Genomic DNA, 17,197 nt, shown 5'->3' on the forward strand with positions numbered 1-17,197 from the left:
TGGAAAAAATTTGGATTTCAAGATTCAGTTTTCAATATTAAGCAAGCCTTTCTGCTTTCTGCTTTGTTCTTCGTAAATGCCATTTCAGATGGTAACTTTTGTCTTAGAACCGGATAGAGAAATGAATAAAGACTAACTTCTCAGATTCTCTTATGTATTTTGTAAATATGCTATAGCTTCTTTAGGTCCTGAAATCTTTTACTGAACATCCAAAAATGGGGGAAGAATTGTACGTGTGTGTGTGTGTGTGTGTGTGTGTGTGTGTGTGCATTTATACATGCATGTGTATACAATCAAAAGAATAAATTCTTGTTCCTTCTCAGAATTATAGCAGCAATTGTTGTGATTCAAACAGATTTAATTCATGTTTGAGAAAAAGAAGGAGGACACGACAAATGAGCACTACCAACAAGACGACTCTTCTTGGAAACACTCAGCAGTACTGTTCTGCCTGTTGGAATGCTCAAACCTATTTGCTCTGGGGACGTCCCGTTTAAGCCCCGAGGAGCCTCCATTGCCTTCTCCTGCGATTGATGCTTTCATTTCCCTTCCCCTCCCCAGTCCACCCATGGTGAGCAGTCGCCTCTACTCAATCTCAATTTTTATTTGACCTGAAGCCAGTTGCATTGATTCCAAAAGAGAGAAAAGGGCCTGGCATGGCTTCTATCCTTTCAAGCTGGCCTGCTGAAATGATTGATAATTCCCAGGGACTGCTCGCCGAAGATCAGGTCCTTTTCATTTGGCCTGATTTACAGTGGCTTTCTCATCTTTATTCTTGGTTTGGGAACTAGACAGCGCCCCATTATGTAGCCATGAAAGCAAGGATGTCATTAAAGGTGGCCTCATATTACTGCTTAAAGGCCTATTAGAAACCTCATTTCGCTTTTTGGAGATGTCATTGTGAAGCAGAGCAGTTTGGGGTTTCATTACTGCCGGAAGCCCTGTGTTGGGCCTCACCTGGCCTGTTGTGTCCCCAGGTTTGCCATTCTCCATTCCTACTGCTATTCCAGAATGGGAATACTGATACTTTGAGGATTTCATAACATCAGGACAGAAAAACGTACTTAAGACAGGAAAACTGCCGCTGAGCAGAAAGGCGTCACCAAGTCTCCCCTCAGATGCAAGTGACAGACTCCACTTTGTTCTGCTGGCCTGACATCGGATTCCCCTGGGGAGCTTCAGGCAAATGAGTACCTGCCAAGTTATTACTGTAAGGATGAATCAAGATGGCATTTTCTATGGTTACGGCTTCTCCCCCCTCATCTTTATCTTCTAGGCAAATGGCTGTGTTTTCCTCTGTTTAACATGCGCAGCTGCTAGACCCTGAATTCCTTGTGAGCTGCCCTCCTCTTCTCTGTGGGCCACTCCCTGTGCTTCTTGGGTAGTCTGTGGTCTCAGCAGGAAAAAGTCAGTGACCTTGAATGACCCGCTTCACCCCTCTATGCCTGAGCTTCTTCACTCTACGAGAAGGACAACAACAGCACATTATTTACGTCATGAGGATTTAGTGAAACAATTCATGGAAAGAGCTTAGCACACCGTGCCAGGCAGAGCTCATCCCACAAAGATTTATTGAGTGTCTACTATGTGCCAGACATTGTCCCAAGTGTGGGCAGTGCCAGGAGGAGTGAACACAAGCCCAGTCTCTGCCCTCATGGAACTTTCAGTCTAGCTGAGGATTTGGGCATTCATTAGATACTCACACAGGTTTATTTATTTATACATTTATTTATATATTTATTTATTTATTTTTATCTTCATTGCCGCACACGGGCTTTCTCTAGTTGTAGCGAGCGGGGGCTACTCTTCGTTGTGGTGTGGTGGCTTCTCTTGTTGCAAAGCACAGGCTCTAGGTGCTCGGGCTTCGGTAGTTGTGGCACGTGGGCTCAGTAGTTGTGGCACGAGGGCTCTAGAGTGAAGGCTTCAGTAGTTGTGGTGCATGGGCTTAGTTGCTCCGTGGCATGTGGGATCTTCCTGGACCAGGGCTCAAACCTGTGTCCTCTGCATTGGCAGGTGGATTCTTTACCACTGTGCCACCAGGGAAGTCCCTAGAAACCATTGATTTTTAACTAGTGAAGGAGAATTACTTCAGGGATGTGGTTTGTTGGTGTCGTGCAACTGAGATTTACAGAATAAGGACAACCTAAGAAGAGAGACATTTAATGTGGAAAGCAGGGGGCCAGTGTGCCTCCAGAAAAGTACAGATGCTCTAGTACAGCCCAGAAAGCTGGATATTAGGCAAAAAGAAGTGAACACAAAAACAGAACAAACAAAAAAAGCAAATAAAAAGAAAAGCAGAACATTAGGGAAAGGTTTCTAACAATGCTATCATTTGGAGTTTGTAATTATCTCTCCAAAGAAGTAGAACCTCCTTTTCTCTGTCTCTTAGAAAGGACCGCCCAGCTGGAGACCCAGGACCTGGCAACACTGCCCTCGCTAGAAAGGTCTTGATAACCCTTTAGGTTCTTCCCGGCTTTGATTTCTTTGATTTTGGAATAATCCAAAAGAGCATTCATTCATTCACACAAATATACTGTATCAAGGGTGGGTTTTTTTGTTGTTTTTCTTGTTGTTGTTTTTAAGTCTGAGTTTAGAGGGAAGTGAAACCTCAGATCCTGGAGAATCGTGCGGTGTTGCCAGTTAGCTGTGAAGTCTGCCAGGCTGGGCATCTGCAGGTGGGGGCCCAGCTGAGGTCTGGGGTCAGCACAACATTGCGAGGGAAGCCTGGACTGGGGATTGGGTGGGTCTGGGCCCAGATCCTGACTAGGCCGTTTACAAGGTGTGTGACCCTGGGCAGGTTAGTCGACCTCTCTCTGTACAGTGAGAGTTACTGTAAACTCAAACGATGGCTGTCATTAGAGAGAGTCTTGAGGCCAAGACTCTTGGGGAATCCCTCACTTGCAAAGTCATTTCTGGGGATCCTGCCCTGAGAGCACTCTCTGTGTGACCCACATTCTTTCAGAGCTTTGTTTCTTTGCCCTATATCTGACTTTCAGCTTTTCAGAGGGCAACACGAGGAACCAGAATTAAGTCAGACTTGTAAAGTCCTGTCAGCAGTTAGTATCTCTAAACAGCTTTTAGGAAATAAACAACAATAATAAGAGCATTTAGCCATGATTTTAAATGTGGCATCTATGATCAGAAATCCCATCATAATCTAAGAATCCCACAAGAGCAGACACTGCTCTTGAGATATTTTATTGCTTATTAAGATGTAGTAGAAGAACTTAACTTTAAAATGTGCTTGAATTTAAACCACATTAAACTGGAATGTACACTGATCAGAGATAAATTGCAGTATTTCAGGGAAGAAATGGACAGCTTAATTCCCCTTTCATAGACAGTTGGAGAAAGAGCCCTTCATTGTGTCTCAGCCATAATGCAGTGTATAAAGGTGGCTTCTGCTTGGTCTCTTGCCTTACGTCTATGTAGGCTTACGTCAATAACATATGTTGGTGCCTTCAGAACTAACATGCAGCTTTCTAAACAGGACAAGCCAACAGTAGTATCAGATTATGCTGGTTAAAAACAAAAAATCCATCCCAGATTTTAAAACAAGGAAATGCTAACTCCAGCCTAAACTTTTCTATGAAAAATGACATTCTTGCTTTCTAAGAATGGGATAGATGAGGCACTTAATCAGAGAGACATTGTGTTGTCAAAGGCTCTGCTGAGGCTGAAGGATGGATTCTCACGGGCTTATGACCATCTTATTGCTTTTCAGCCCACGGCCGGCAATCCCACTCTCCCTCCTGCTGACGGAATCCGCAGCAGCGCTCTGCATTCAGTCCTTCTGGAGAGCCTATCTGGTAAGTCATGTGCAATTATGGCATTTGGTCTGATGGGGAGTTTTGGCTGCAGAGGACCCAGGGGACAACCTTGAGATAAATCTGAAACATAGGATAGCAGAGCTAACGTCCAGACCTCAGAAACAGGATTTTTTGTAAAACAGGGCTTAAAGAATGATTTAGAATTTCTACCAAAACTTATGCAATTATCATGAAATGTACCCACCAACCTTTTTTAAAATTTACTTTTTATTGAGGTGACCTTTGTTTATAACATTTTATAGGCATCATGTGTACGACAGTATATTGCCTCTGTATACACTACAGCAGGCTCACCAACAGAAATTTAGTTTTCTCTATCTTGGCTATTGTGAATAGTGCTGCGGCGAACATAGGGGTGTATATATCTTTTCAAATTAGTGTTTTCATATTCTTTGGATAAATACCCAGATGTGGAATAGTTGGATCATATGATAGTTCTATTCTTATTTTTTGAGGGACCTCCACGATGTTTTCCATAATGGCTACACCAGTTTACTTTCCCACCAACAGTGCGTGAGGGTTCCCTTTTCTCCACACCCTCACCAACACTCATTATTTTTTACCTTTTTTGATAATAGCCATTATAATGCGGATGTTGACATCTTTTTATGTGCCTGTTGGCCATATATATGTCTTCTTTGGAAAAATGTCTATTCCTCTGTCCATTTTTAATGGGGCTTTTTGGTTTTTTTTGTGGTTGAGTTGTATATTTGGATATTTTGGATATTAACCCCTTATCAGATATATGATTTGCAAATATCTCTCATTTGGTAGGTTGTCTTTTTGTTCTGTTGATGGTTTCCTTTGCTGTGCAAAAGTTTTTTAGTTTGATGTAGTCCCATTTGTTTAGTTTTTCTTTTGTCTCTCTTGCCTGAGGAGACGTATCTAGAAATATATTGCTAAGACCAATGTCAAACAGTGTAGTTTCTATGTTTTTTCCTAGGAGTTTTATGGTTTCAGGTCTTACATTCATTCAAGTCTTTAGTCCATTTTGAATTGATTTTTGTATATGGTGGATACTAAACTATTTTCATTTTTTTGCATGTGGCTATTCAGTTTTCCCAACATTTATTGAAGAGACTATCCTTTCTCCATTGTGTGTCCTTTGCTCCTTTGTTGTAAATAAATTGTCCATATATATGTGGCTTTATTTCTGGGCTCTCAGTTGTGGTCCATTCATCTGTGTATCTGTTTTTCTGCCAACACCATGTTGTTTTGATTACTATAGCTTTGCAATATATAATAGCTTGAAATCAGGAAGGGTGATACTTCCAGCTTTGTTCTTTTTTACTGAGAATTGCTTTGGCTATTTGGGGTCTTTTGTGATTCCATATAAATTTTAGAACTTTTAATTCTATTTCTGTGAAAAATGTCCTTGAGATTTTGATAGGGATCACATAGACTCTGAAGATTGCATTAGGTAATAAGAACATTTTAACAATGTTAATGCTTCCAATCCATGAGCATGAAATATCTGTCCATTTTTTGTATATTCTTCCATTTCTTTCAACAATATCTTATAGTTTTTATTGTACAGGTCTTTTACCTCCTTGGTTAAATTTATTCCTGGGTATTTTTTTCTTTTTGTTGTGCATGTAAACAGGATTATTTTCTTAATTTTTCCTCCTGCTAGCTCATTGTTCACATATAGAAATGCAATAGATTTTTGTATTTTGATTTTGTACCCTGTAACTTTACTGTATTCATTTATTATTTTTAACAGTTTATTGGTGGAGTCAGGGTATTCTGTATGTAAAATTATGTCATCCACATATAGTGACGGTTTTACTTCTTCCTTTCCAATTTGGATGTCTTTTATTTCTTTTTCTTGCCTAGTTGCTCAGGCTAGGGCTTCTAATACTTCATTGAATAAAAGTGGTGAGAGCAGGCATCCTTGTCTTGTTCCTAATTTTAGAGGGACAGTATTACCGAACCCAGCTCAGGTCTGCTCACCAGATGCACAGCAAAGCCAATCTACTGGCACCAGGTTGTGGTGAAGGTTTACTGCAGGGAGCCAAGCAAGGGGGATGCACAGCTAATCCTCAAAAGACCTGAATTTCCTGATGCCTTTGAGGGAAAGGTTTTTGAAGACAGTGTGAGGGGTGAGAGTTGCAGGGTGCCTAATCAGCTCACCAGCAGCTTTCTGATTGGTAGATGGAGAGGTGATGAAGTGGTGTTTCAGGAATCTCCATCATCAATTCTCCATCTCCAGCCAGTTCCTATGGGTGTTGGGCCAGCAGTTTCCACCTTGTGGGGGTCTAGTTTTTACTACACTTAACGTGAAACTTTTTTTTTTTTTTTTGAAATTAACAAAAACCTTTACTTGTACTTTCTTAAACACTATGAAGGAAAAATACAGTCTCCCACAAAACTTTTTATGTGTAGTAAAATATATATAACAAAAAATTTATCATTTTAACCAATTTTTAGTGCATAGTTCAGTGACATTGAGTACATTTGCATTGTTTTGCTGCCATCACTACCATGCATCTTTCTAAACTGAAAATCTGTATCCATTAACTTCCTATTCTCTCCTGTCCCAGCCTCTGGCAATCACCCTACTACTCTCTGTCTCTATGAGTTTGACTGCTCTTAAGTACCTCATGTAAGTGGAATCATACAGAACTTAACCTTTTGGCTTATTTCACTTAGCAAAATGTCCTCAGGTTTCATCTATATTGTAGCATGTGTCAGAACCTCCTTCCTTTTAAAGTCTGAATAATATTCTTGCCAGAAAGTTTTAAAATCCAGAAATCTGACATCCTCAGATGTCATAAAGCCATCCAGACATTTCATAAAATATTTTTAAACTGACCACATGAACAGACATGTCACCTGGCATGAAAAGCTATTTGTAGTAAACCATTCTTGAGAGTGGTGATGTTATAATCAGCATTGTAAATAGATTCTCAATAGTTATTTCTTGACATCAAGCACTTCTGTAGAGGTAGACATGTTCTTTCCTCTTTGAAAATACTACATTAACAGTTAGAAAGCCAGATTGTTCCAACGTGCAAAACAGAGAGGTGTTTTTATTATTAAAAATAAAATCCACTTGGATATTGTGAATGAAATCTGGTCCTCCCACAGCCTCCTTTCTGAAGTGTGTTTGGGGATAAGCCAAACTACCACATTAGTGGTACTCTCCTACTTGTGAAATCCTGGGTGCAGTAGGTACCAGCTGACAGAGAAAACTGTTCTTTCCTGATGTTCATATGTGGTTCTCATGGGCCATGATTGAAATTTCTTTAATGATTTAGGCGGCAGAGACCAGATAAATCCACTGAATATTTATGCTGTGTAAACAGGCTCCTGGTGTTTTATGCATTTTGCCCATGTGTTTTATTTTATTCTGTCTAACTCAGCCGAGACACCAGCGTGGCATGCAATTTCCCCCTCCTCCCAACGTCAGCTCCCCCTCCAGGCTTTGTGAAAACTGAAAATACAAAGGCCATCAATCATTAACGTTATCTGATGAACAATACAGTGCATGGTTGCTCCAGCAGCCCCCTCTGTGGCTTTGCAAAGTTAAAAAAAAAGTGGAGATCGTGCAGAGAACACTGAGCATCTGTGCGGTTGTCCCTTTGTCAATGGCAAACTGACCTGGGGTAAATGAGCCGCCCCCCCCCAAGGAGAAGCAGCTGGGTGTAAACAATGCACACAAGGTTTAGAGTTGTACAGCGTCCCCTCTCCCCACCTCTGCCGCCCCAGCCTGAGCCAGCTTGGATGCCGTTCGTTCGGTAACGTGGACACTCACATATTACATTCCTCTGGCTACAGGGGTTAGTTCATGGTGGGCAAGGGAAGGCCAGTCACACCTAGGAAACTCCATTCTGGGATTCTCCTAGGAGCTGTTGGGACGGAGCAGCTTGGTAGCCTGCTGAGAGGCTAGGCTGTCAACAACCATCTTGCCATTGTGTGAAGAGCTGCGGGAGAAGTGACCAAGGAAGGGGGCTGGGTCTGCAGGATGTTGTTGGAGCACCTGGATTCAGCTGTACCACTGAGTCCTCTTCCCAATGGGTTTCTGTCACAGCTAGAGTCCCGACAGTTACAATTTTCAATATAAAAATTTCTAGACTCTTGATTACTTGCACATGAAGGAGGTTATTAGCACAGAATAAAAATCTGGGTCCACTCCTGCAGAGAAACCATCCCAGTTTGTCCCAGGGAAAGCCTGTGGCCTATATCAGCTGGAGGCTCAGCTGGAGAGGCAAAGCTTACTCCAAGAAGCAGAGTTTTCTAAAACCTATATTTTTTTACTGTATAAGTAATACATTACTATTGTGGAAAAAAGGATTATACGTAAACTTAAAAATTATATGATGCATTCATCCTTTTAGAATTTTTCCTATTGATATGAAAACTTTTTTTTTTAAATTGTGATGACAAACACTGTTTTGTGCCTGCTCTCTGCCCTTAATGGTGCATTGGGAATGTCTTTGTCAGCACACAAAGATCTATCTCACACATTTTGGTGACCCTGTGATAGTCCTTTCTGTGATGCACTAAACCGTAATTTAACCATAGTTGTCTGGACATTCTAATTTCCTCGCCTATATTACATATATTATGAAAAACATCCTTGTTCATATATCTTTGCATACTCATCCGATATTCTCTATGAGAATGATTGCTAGAAGTGGAATAGATGGCTCAAAAAGTAAGCACCTTTTTAAAGAGTTTTGATCATTACTGCTAAATTATCCTCTAGAGAGGCTAGAGTTTTATTAGCCTCTAGCCCTATTTACATGCAGCAACAATGTAGCAAGTATGCCCTAGGTATAGATGTTCGTGGCAGCATGGAAAAAGAAGAAGAAAGGTATTAGGAGCATAAAGCATGCCTGGGAAGGTTGGAGTTGCATGGCTACTGTGCTGGAGGAAAATATCTTCAAGTCATAGATCTGACAAGGAATGAATATTCAGAATATGTAGAGAACTTATAAAACTCAACAACAAAAAAAACAGTCTGATTCAAAAATGGGCAAACGACTTGAATAGACATTTCTCCAATGAAGATATATGAATGGCCAACAGGTACATGAAAAGATTTTTAATATCACTAGAGATTAGAGAAATGCAAATCAAATCCGCAATGAGAAACAACCTCACACCCCTTAGGATGGCTATTATTAGAAAAATGGAAAACAGTAAGTGTTGGCAAGGATATGGAGAAATTGAAATCCTTGTGCACTATTGGTGAGAATTTAAGATGGTACAACCACTGCAGAAAACAATGTGGAGAGTCCCCAAAAAATTAAAAATAGAATTCCTATATGACCCAGCAATTCCATTTCCATGTATATTCCCAAAAGAATTTAAAGCAGGGTCTTGGAGTCATATTTGTACATGCATGTTCATAGCATCATTCACAATAGCTAAAATGTGGAAGCAGTGCAAGTGCCCGTTGGCAGATAAATGGATAAGCAAAATGTGGTGTGTGTATGTATATATATATATTATTACTCAGCCTTAAAGAGGAAGGAAGTTCTGACACCTGCTACAACATGGGTGAGCCTTGAGGACATTATGCTGAGTGAAATAAGTCAGTCACAACAGGACAAATACTGTGTGATTCCACTTATATGAGGCACTTAGAGTAGTCAAAATTGTAAAGACAGAAAATGCAATGGTGGTTGCCAAGGTCCAGAGGGAGGGGTGGATGGAGAGTTGTTGTTTAAAGGGTACAGAGCTTAAGTTTTACAAGATGAAAAGGATGATGAGGATGGATGGTGGTGGCGCTTGTACAACATTATAAGCGTATTTAACACCACTGAACTGTGCAATTAAAAATTAAGATGGTAGATTTTATGTAATGTGTATTTTACCATAGTAAAAAAAGAAAAGAAAAGAAAGAGATGGGTGTTCAGGGTGTTTTAATTTGATTTACCTTGATTTTTTTCCCCTAAGAAAATACTCCTTTCTATTTAGAGATGACCTGTATAGTCAGATAGAAAATGAATGATGAAAACAGACCAGAATGAAAACCAAGGAACTATGAAAAGGCCCTTCAAAAACAAAGGAACGGTTTTGTTGTTCCTCCCATATATTTCTGCAGAAAGCAGAAATTCCAACTTGAGTCTCTGCACTTAGAGGAAGAGAAAGTTTTCTCCACTCCAGGCAGCTGGCTGGGCTATTAGGCATGACAGATTTTTTTTCTGAAAGATCAATTGAAATTCTTATTATGAACCTTAACTTTCTCATTCTTGAATATTATGGGTAAATGGAAAGACTTGATTTCTTCTTTCAATGTGAAACATTCCCTCCAGCAACGTGTTGAAAACACGGGCTCTGCTGGTATGTCGCGTCAGGTTATTAATAACTCTGCATAGGTTATTTAACTTCTGAACTGCAGTTTCCCGTCTGCAAAATGGGAATAATGATAATAATAGCTCCTGCTTGTGAAGATCGAATCAGATGGTTAGTCCACAGGAGGGGGCTTAGCACGGTGCCAGGCACATAATAAATCCACAGTAAATACTAGCCGGTGATGGTGGTTCTATTTTCCTTAACAGGGACTCTTTTAGAAAAGCCAGCTAGTCTGCCTGTAGCTCCCCAGGGACATCAGGCATGCTCCTGGCTCAGGGCCTTTACACTTGCTGTTTGCTTTTTGCACTGGCAGCTTTCAACCATGGTACCCTCCCTGCCTCATTCAGGGTTCTTCTTGCCTATCTCTCCTGGTCACCATTTCCAAAATAGCACCACCCCATCACTCCACAGCCTTTTACTATGCTTTGTTTCTTGCCCACCACTTACCAGCTCCCTGACATCGTGTTGGATGTTCACTTGTCCACTGCCTGTCCCCTGACTAGAATGTGAGCTCCAGGAGGGTAGAAGCTGCTGGACGTGTTCACCCTGTATCCCCAGCCCCTAGAACGCTGTCGAGCACATGTTAGGCACCTCGTAAATGTTTTAGTAAATAACCAAATCCCTGAAATGATCTCTCTAATGAGAGCATTTAAAGAAGAGCAGACGGTATTGTTGCATTTTATAAGCCCTTCTCGGGGGTCTAAGCAGGCACTTCAGTGTGGACTTTGGGGGGAGTTGCTTATGCACCAGGGACCCTTGAACTCAACAGCTGTGCTTGTTAATTTCCCATGCATTTTACCATTGGCCTTCATGAACCAAATCTTCACCAAGCCTGTAATGTGAGGAAATGATGCTTGCTATGAGAAATTACGCTCCCCAAGCAGGAGAGCATCAGCTGAAGGCACACTGGGCATGTTTAGTTCATCTGAAAATTGGACAGAAAAGATTTTCTTCATTTGGAAAGAAATTGCTTCTTCCAATTGCTGGTATCTGCTGGCAGATGAGCAGACTTTGCCAGGAAAAGTCAAACATTGTATTGTGCAAAAGGAAAGCTAGAAACGGGGCACTGCATCCAACCACCACCAGTTCCCCTCCTGATGGGGCACCGCTGTGTCTCACTGTCCTCTGAGGGGCTGGCCAGGCCCTTTGTGATTTGACGCGTGGTCCCCGCCCAAGGCTCCCCTAGCGGGAACTCCGTGTGAAAAGATGTGTCTTCTTTACAGAATCTTCTTGTTTGCTGGCTCATGAATCCAGTTTCAGTCCATTTCCACTACCACGTTACCTTCCCAAGCAACGGATTCAGTACCAAAAAGGTCTTTTCGTTAGGCCATCCCAGAGGTATCTGTGAAATCCACATATTTGAAATTGATTTTGAGTATTTTCTAACATGTGGAAAATGTTTACAAGCCATCAGGGAGGTTGAGGCCACCTATAGAAGTCCCACTGAACACGTGGAATAAAACTCCTGAACTTCTCAATGATGTAGAGGTCCTGGTTTGGGCTGGGAATTCAGACATTATACCGATAACACTTGAAGTGGAATGCTCCCAAGAATGGCTTGTGACATCCCTTCTGCTATGACACTCAAAGAGAGGCCTTACGCCTTCCATTGCCTGCAACTTCATTTGTTCATTCTTTCATTTGATAAACATGTGTCAAGGGCCTTCTTCTTGCCAAGAACTGTAGACACAGAGCTCATCCATTCCTGGAGGAGCCCAGAGAGAGCTCTACCAAGAAAAATGAGAATAATATTAAGAATAGTCAAATCTGGGCTACCCTGATAGAGCAGTGGTTGAGAATCTGTCTGACAATGCACGGGACACAGGTTCAAGCCCTGGTCTGGGAAGATCCCTCATGCCACGGAGCAAGTAAGCCCGTGAGCCACTACTATTGAGCCTGCGCTCTAGAGCCCACAAGCCACAACTACTGAGCCCATGTGCTGCAACTACTGAAGCCTGTGCACCTAGAGCCTGTGCTCCACAACAAGAGAAGCCACTGCAATAAGAAGCCCATACGCTGCAACGAGGAGTAGCCCCCGCTCGCCACAACTAGAAAAAGTCCACGTGCAGCAACAAAGACCCAATGCAGCCAATAAATAAATAAATAAATAATTAAAAAAAAAAAAAGAGTAGCCAAATCTAATATTATTGGTCACCTGCTACGTGCCAGGCACTGCACCAAGCATTTCACAAGCAACATCTCTGTTATGCCTTATACTGACCCTATAAAGTAGAAAGGTATACACGTCTATTATCCCATGTGTAGATGAACCAACCAAGGCCTAAAAACCTGTGACTTGGCCAATGTCACACAGTGATAAGTGGTGGAACCAGAGTTCAAGCCCAGGTCTGACTGTCCTCAGAACCCCATCTCTCTCCCTTTGTTGAAAAAGCCATTCCTACAGCAGGGTATGAGAGTTCCCATTGCTCCATGTCCTAATCTGTTGATCTAGGTGTGGTTAGTCTTTTTAGTTTTAGTCATTTTAGTGGGTGTAGTGGTATTGCATTGTGTGTGTATGTGTGGTTTATGTATGTATGTATGAATGTATTTATTGGCTGCATTGGGTCTTCATTGCTGTGCATGGGCTTCTCATTGCAGTGGCTTCTGTTGTTGCGGAGCACGGGCTCTAGGCACATGGGCTTCAGTAGTTGCGGCACGTGGGCTCAGTAGTTGTGGCGCATGGGTTTAGTTGCTTCAAGGCACGTGGGATCTTCCTGGACCAGGGCTCAAAGCTGTGTTCCCTGCATTGGCAGGTGGATTCTTAACCACTGTGCCACCAGGGAAGCCCTGTATATGTGTTTTAATCAGGCTTACTAAGATACATGTTACATATGGTAAAATTTACCCATTTTCGTGTACAGTCTCTCAATTTTGACAAATCCATACAGCCTAACCACTCCCTTAAGCAAGATGTAGAACACTGATATCCTCCTCCAAATTCCCTCATGCTGCCCCATTGTAGTTGACCCTGACTCCCACCTCCAGGGCCTGGCACTCGCTGGTCTGTTTCCTGCCCCTGTGGGTCTGCCTTTCCAGAATGGCATACAAATGGATTCATGAAGGCTGTAGCCTTTGAGTATGACTCCTCGCATTCGGCCTGATGCACTTGAAGGTCTTGTATGTGGTTGCATGTATTGCTGTGCAGACTTCCACTGTAGAACTCCAGCACAGGGAGGCTTCACCTGGTGATGGAGAAACACGTGTGAGTAACATAAGGCTGGGTGATTTATACCTACTGATTGCAGTGGTCTCAAGCTCACTATGTATCAGAGTCATCTGTGGAAAGCTTTTATTTTAAAATTCTAATGCTCAGGGCCTTGTTCTCTAAGATTCTAGTTCAACTGACTATGGTAAGATTAGGAGGTAGGTATTTGTTTCAGGCACCCAGGTGACTTCAGCAGGCAGCCAGTGTTTAGGTCCTCTGATAAATTGGAATCAACTTTGCTACCTACCAGTTGAATGGTCCAGGACAAATCACTAAACTCAGAATCTCTATTTCTTTTTACGTTGAGCATAATAATCTCTGCCCATTCTATCTCACTAGCTTATCAGAAGGCTCAAAGTGATTTTCAGCAGCAATGCATGAGGAAGTGTTCTGTGAACCGTAGATGCAGAAATGGATGGTATCAATATGGGTGTAATTGAAAGCATATCAATGGCTTTCCTCTTGGAAGAGTACCAGAGTTTCTAGTTCCTAAACAAATGAGAGGTCTTAAAGACGAAATGGAAAGATCAATCCTTCTCTGTCAATTTTATGTGTGTCTTGGAAGATTGCTTGCTGTCTGAGAGTAAGTGTAATGTCCACACACAGATGAAGACAAAAGGGGGATAAATACACTCCTTCTCGAGACTGTGGTGATGTTGGCAGAACTGGCTACCACTGTAGACCATGGATCCTTGGCTGGATGGGTCAAGTCAGCATGTCTGCAGAAGGTAAACACTGATACAACTAGAAGGACAGGCAAGCGGAGGCGTGGTGCCAATCACAGAGCAGCTCATGATCCAGCCCTTACCTCGGAGCCAGTGAGAGGAGTTCTGCTTCTCAGAGAAGGGCCCTTCATCACTGGCAAACATCATATGAAACAAGATGTCCTTTTACAACCACATCTGACCACTTCTGGGAATATTGCAAGGACCAGCATGTCGGCTCCAGTACAGGAAAAAAAAAAGGCCATCTTTATATGAAAAAGCCTTTTATTGATATTTTTCTTGTAAAAGGGCCAATACTTATTGTGAACAAAAATGAAACCATATAGAAATAATGTCTTAGTTCGGGCTGCTCTAACAGAATACCACAAACGGGGTGGCTTAAACAACACACATTTATTCCTCATGGTTCTGGAGGCTGAGAGATCCAAGGTCAAGGCGCTGGCAGATGTGGAGTCTGGCGAGAGCCCCCTCCTAGGCTTGCAGATGGCTGCCTTCTCATTGCATCCACATGACAGAGAGAAAAAACAAGCACTGTAATTTCTTCTTATAAGGGCACTAATCCCACCGTGAGGACCCTACCTTGTGACCTCATCTAACCCTGATCACCTCCCAGCGGCTCCACTCCCTTCTACCATCACATCGGGGTTAGGACTTCAACACACAAATTCTGGGGGGGACACAGACATTCAGTCCATAACAAATATTGTTAAAAGAGTTTAAAGTAAAATGTGAAATCTCCAGTTCTGTCCTACTCTAAGCCCGTTTCCCAGATGCAACCACTGTTGACAGTTTGGTGTGTGTCTTTTCAGTGTTTTTTTCCATTGTATATATGAACATTTATGTATATTTATTGCACTTTTTATAAATATGGGATATTTTTATAAATATGGGCTCACACTCCAAGCCTACATCTTGACCTTTCATTTAACACTGAGGATAGCTTTCCACATCAGCACACGTAGGTCTATGCTGAGCATTTGTGTGTTAAGGGAAACACTTCTAATGTAGTTGACAGGTAGGAATTTGGCCAAATATTTTCTCATTCAAAATACACCCAATCCAAAGTGCCCGGAGACGGCAGGACTGAAGAGAACTTTAGGATTAGTGTCAGTTTTTATTTCCTCAGCAAGTCCCAACAATCCATGATCTGAGGACCAGCTCCTTTTTTCCTTCTGCTTTCTCATGAGTGTTGGCTTCCCCACATTGTTGGTCAGCTTTGCAGCTTTGCTGACTTCCTCTTCCTTGTCCCCAGAGAGGGGCGGCTCCTGGTACAGCTGTTCCAGGTGGTGGGGGGAGCGTTTCCTCCCTTTGTGTGTGTTGTCAGCCATCTCCCTGGCCTTCCCCTGGGGACAGCCGCCCACCCAGGTGAGCCAGTGCCATTTAAAGCAGCATTTCCGTTCTCAGGCAGGGGCTGCTCCTCGCTTCTGCACGGCTTCAGATGTGGCCCAGGTGAAGAGGGATGGCATCTGGCACAGAGACAGGGCAGACACCTACAAGAGTAAGTCACATTCTCCTTGTGAAGGGCATGCTGCCTAGAACTTCTTCTCAAGACAGTTTTTTTAAGCTCTTTATTGGAATATAATCGCTTTACACTCTTGTACCAGCTTTTGAGGTACACCAAAGTGAATCAGCTGTATTTATACATATATCCCCATATCCCCTCCCTCCTGCGACTCCCTCCCACCTTCCCTGTCCTGGTCCTCTAAGGCATCATCCATCATCGAGTTGATCTCCCTTTGTTATACAGAAACTTCCCACTGGCTATCTATTTTACAGTTGGTAGTATATATATGTCTATGCTACTTTCTCACTTCATCCCAGCTTCCCCTTCGCCCCTCTCCCCCACAACCCTGTGTCCTCCAGTCCATTCTCTGCATCTGCATCCTTATTCTTGCCTTGTCACTGGGTTCATCAGTACCATTTTTTTTTTTTTTAGATTCTGTGTATATGAGATAGCATACAGTATTTGTTTTCCTCTTTCTGGCTTATTTCACTCTGTATGACAGACTCTAGTTCTATCCACCTCATTACATATGGCTCCATTTCGTTCCCTTTTATGGCTGAGTAATATTCCATTGTATATATGTGCCACATCTTCTTTATCCATTCATCTGTTGATGGGCATTTAGGTTACTTCCATGTCCTGGCTATTGTAAATAGTGCTGCAGTGAACATTATGGTACATGTTTCTTTTGGGATTATGGTTTTCTCTGGGCATATGCCCAGTAGTGGAATTACTGGGTCATATGGTAGTTCTATTTTAGTTTTTTAAGGAACCTCCAAACTGTTTTCCATAGTGGCTGTACCAGCTTACATTCCCACCGACAATGCAGGAGAGTTCCCTTTTCTCCACACCCTCTCCAACAATTATTGTTTCTAGATTTTTTGATGATGGCCATTCTGACTGGTGTGAGGTGATACCTCATTGTGGCTTTGACTTGCATTTCTCTAATGATTAGTGATGTTGAGCATTTTTTCATGTGTTTGTTGGCCATGTGTATGTCTTCTTTGGAGAAATGTCTATTTAGGTCTTCTACCCATTTGTGGATTGGGTTATTTGCTTTTTTGGTATGAAGGTGCATGAGCAGCTTGTATATTTTGGAGATTAATCCTTTGTCCGTTGCTTCATTGGCAAATATTTTCTCCCATTCTGAGAGTTGTCTTCTTGTCTTGTTTATGGTTTCTTTTGCTGTGCAAAAGCTTTTAAGTTTCATGAGGTCCCATTTGTTTATTCTTGATTTTATTTCCATGATTCTAGGAGGTGGGTCCAAAAGGATCTTGCTTTGATGTATGTCATAGAGTGTTCTGCGTATCAAGACAATTTTTTAAAGTACTTTCCAAATTTTTGAACTACTTTGAAAGCAGTCGAGCAAAAAAGTTAAGCAAGCAGGCTCTACAATTAGATCAATTCACACACTGATATTCGTTCACAGTTATTTAGGTAGAAGGTGGGCATTGGTCTGGATGCTGGACATACTGCAAGGAAGAAGACCAAGTCCCTGCTCTCCTGGAGGTTGCATTCTTGCCATTGACTATAAACAGATATACATGAATATGTAGTATAATGTCAAGAAGTGTATCAGTTAGCTATTGTCACAATAATGCTGCTTAACAAATTACCCCAAGCCCAG

At 42.0% G+C, this 17,197-nt stretch overlaps 1 protein-coding gene across 3 annotated transcripts in view; it reads left to right on the plus strand.

Moving 5' to 3' along the window:
• The window catches only part of IQCK (IQ motif containing K), a 142,389-nt gene that overhangs the window by 57,598 nt on the left and 67,594 nt on the right, over window positions 1-17,197 (plus strand). For all 3 annotated transcript variants that reach the window (XM_057748090.1, XM_057748089.1, XM_057748092.1), the window contains one exon: window positions 3,725-3,809. In XM_057748090.1, the coding sequence (XP_057604073.1) occupies window positions 3,725-3,809 (85 nt within the window). The remainder of the gene's footprint in view (window positions 1-3,724; window positions 3,810-17,197) is intronic.

This window comes from Hippopotamus amphibius, chromosome 9, assembly GCF_030028045.1.
Source record: "Hippopotamus amphibius kiboko isolate mHipAmp2 chromosome 9, mHipAmp2.hap2, whole genome shotgun sequence".
In the NCBI taxonomy this organism is placed as follows: domain Eukaryota; kingdom Metazoa; phylum Chordata; class Mammalia; order Artiodactyla; family Hippopotamidae; genus Hippopotamus; species Hippopotamus amphibius.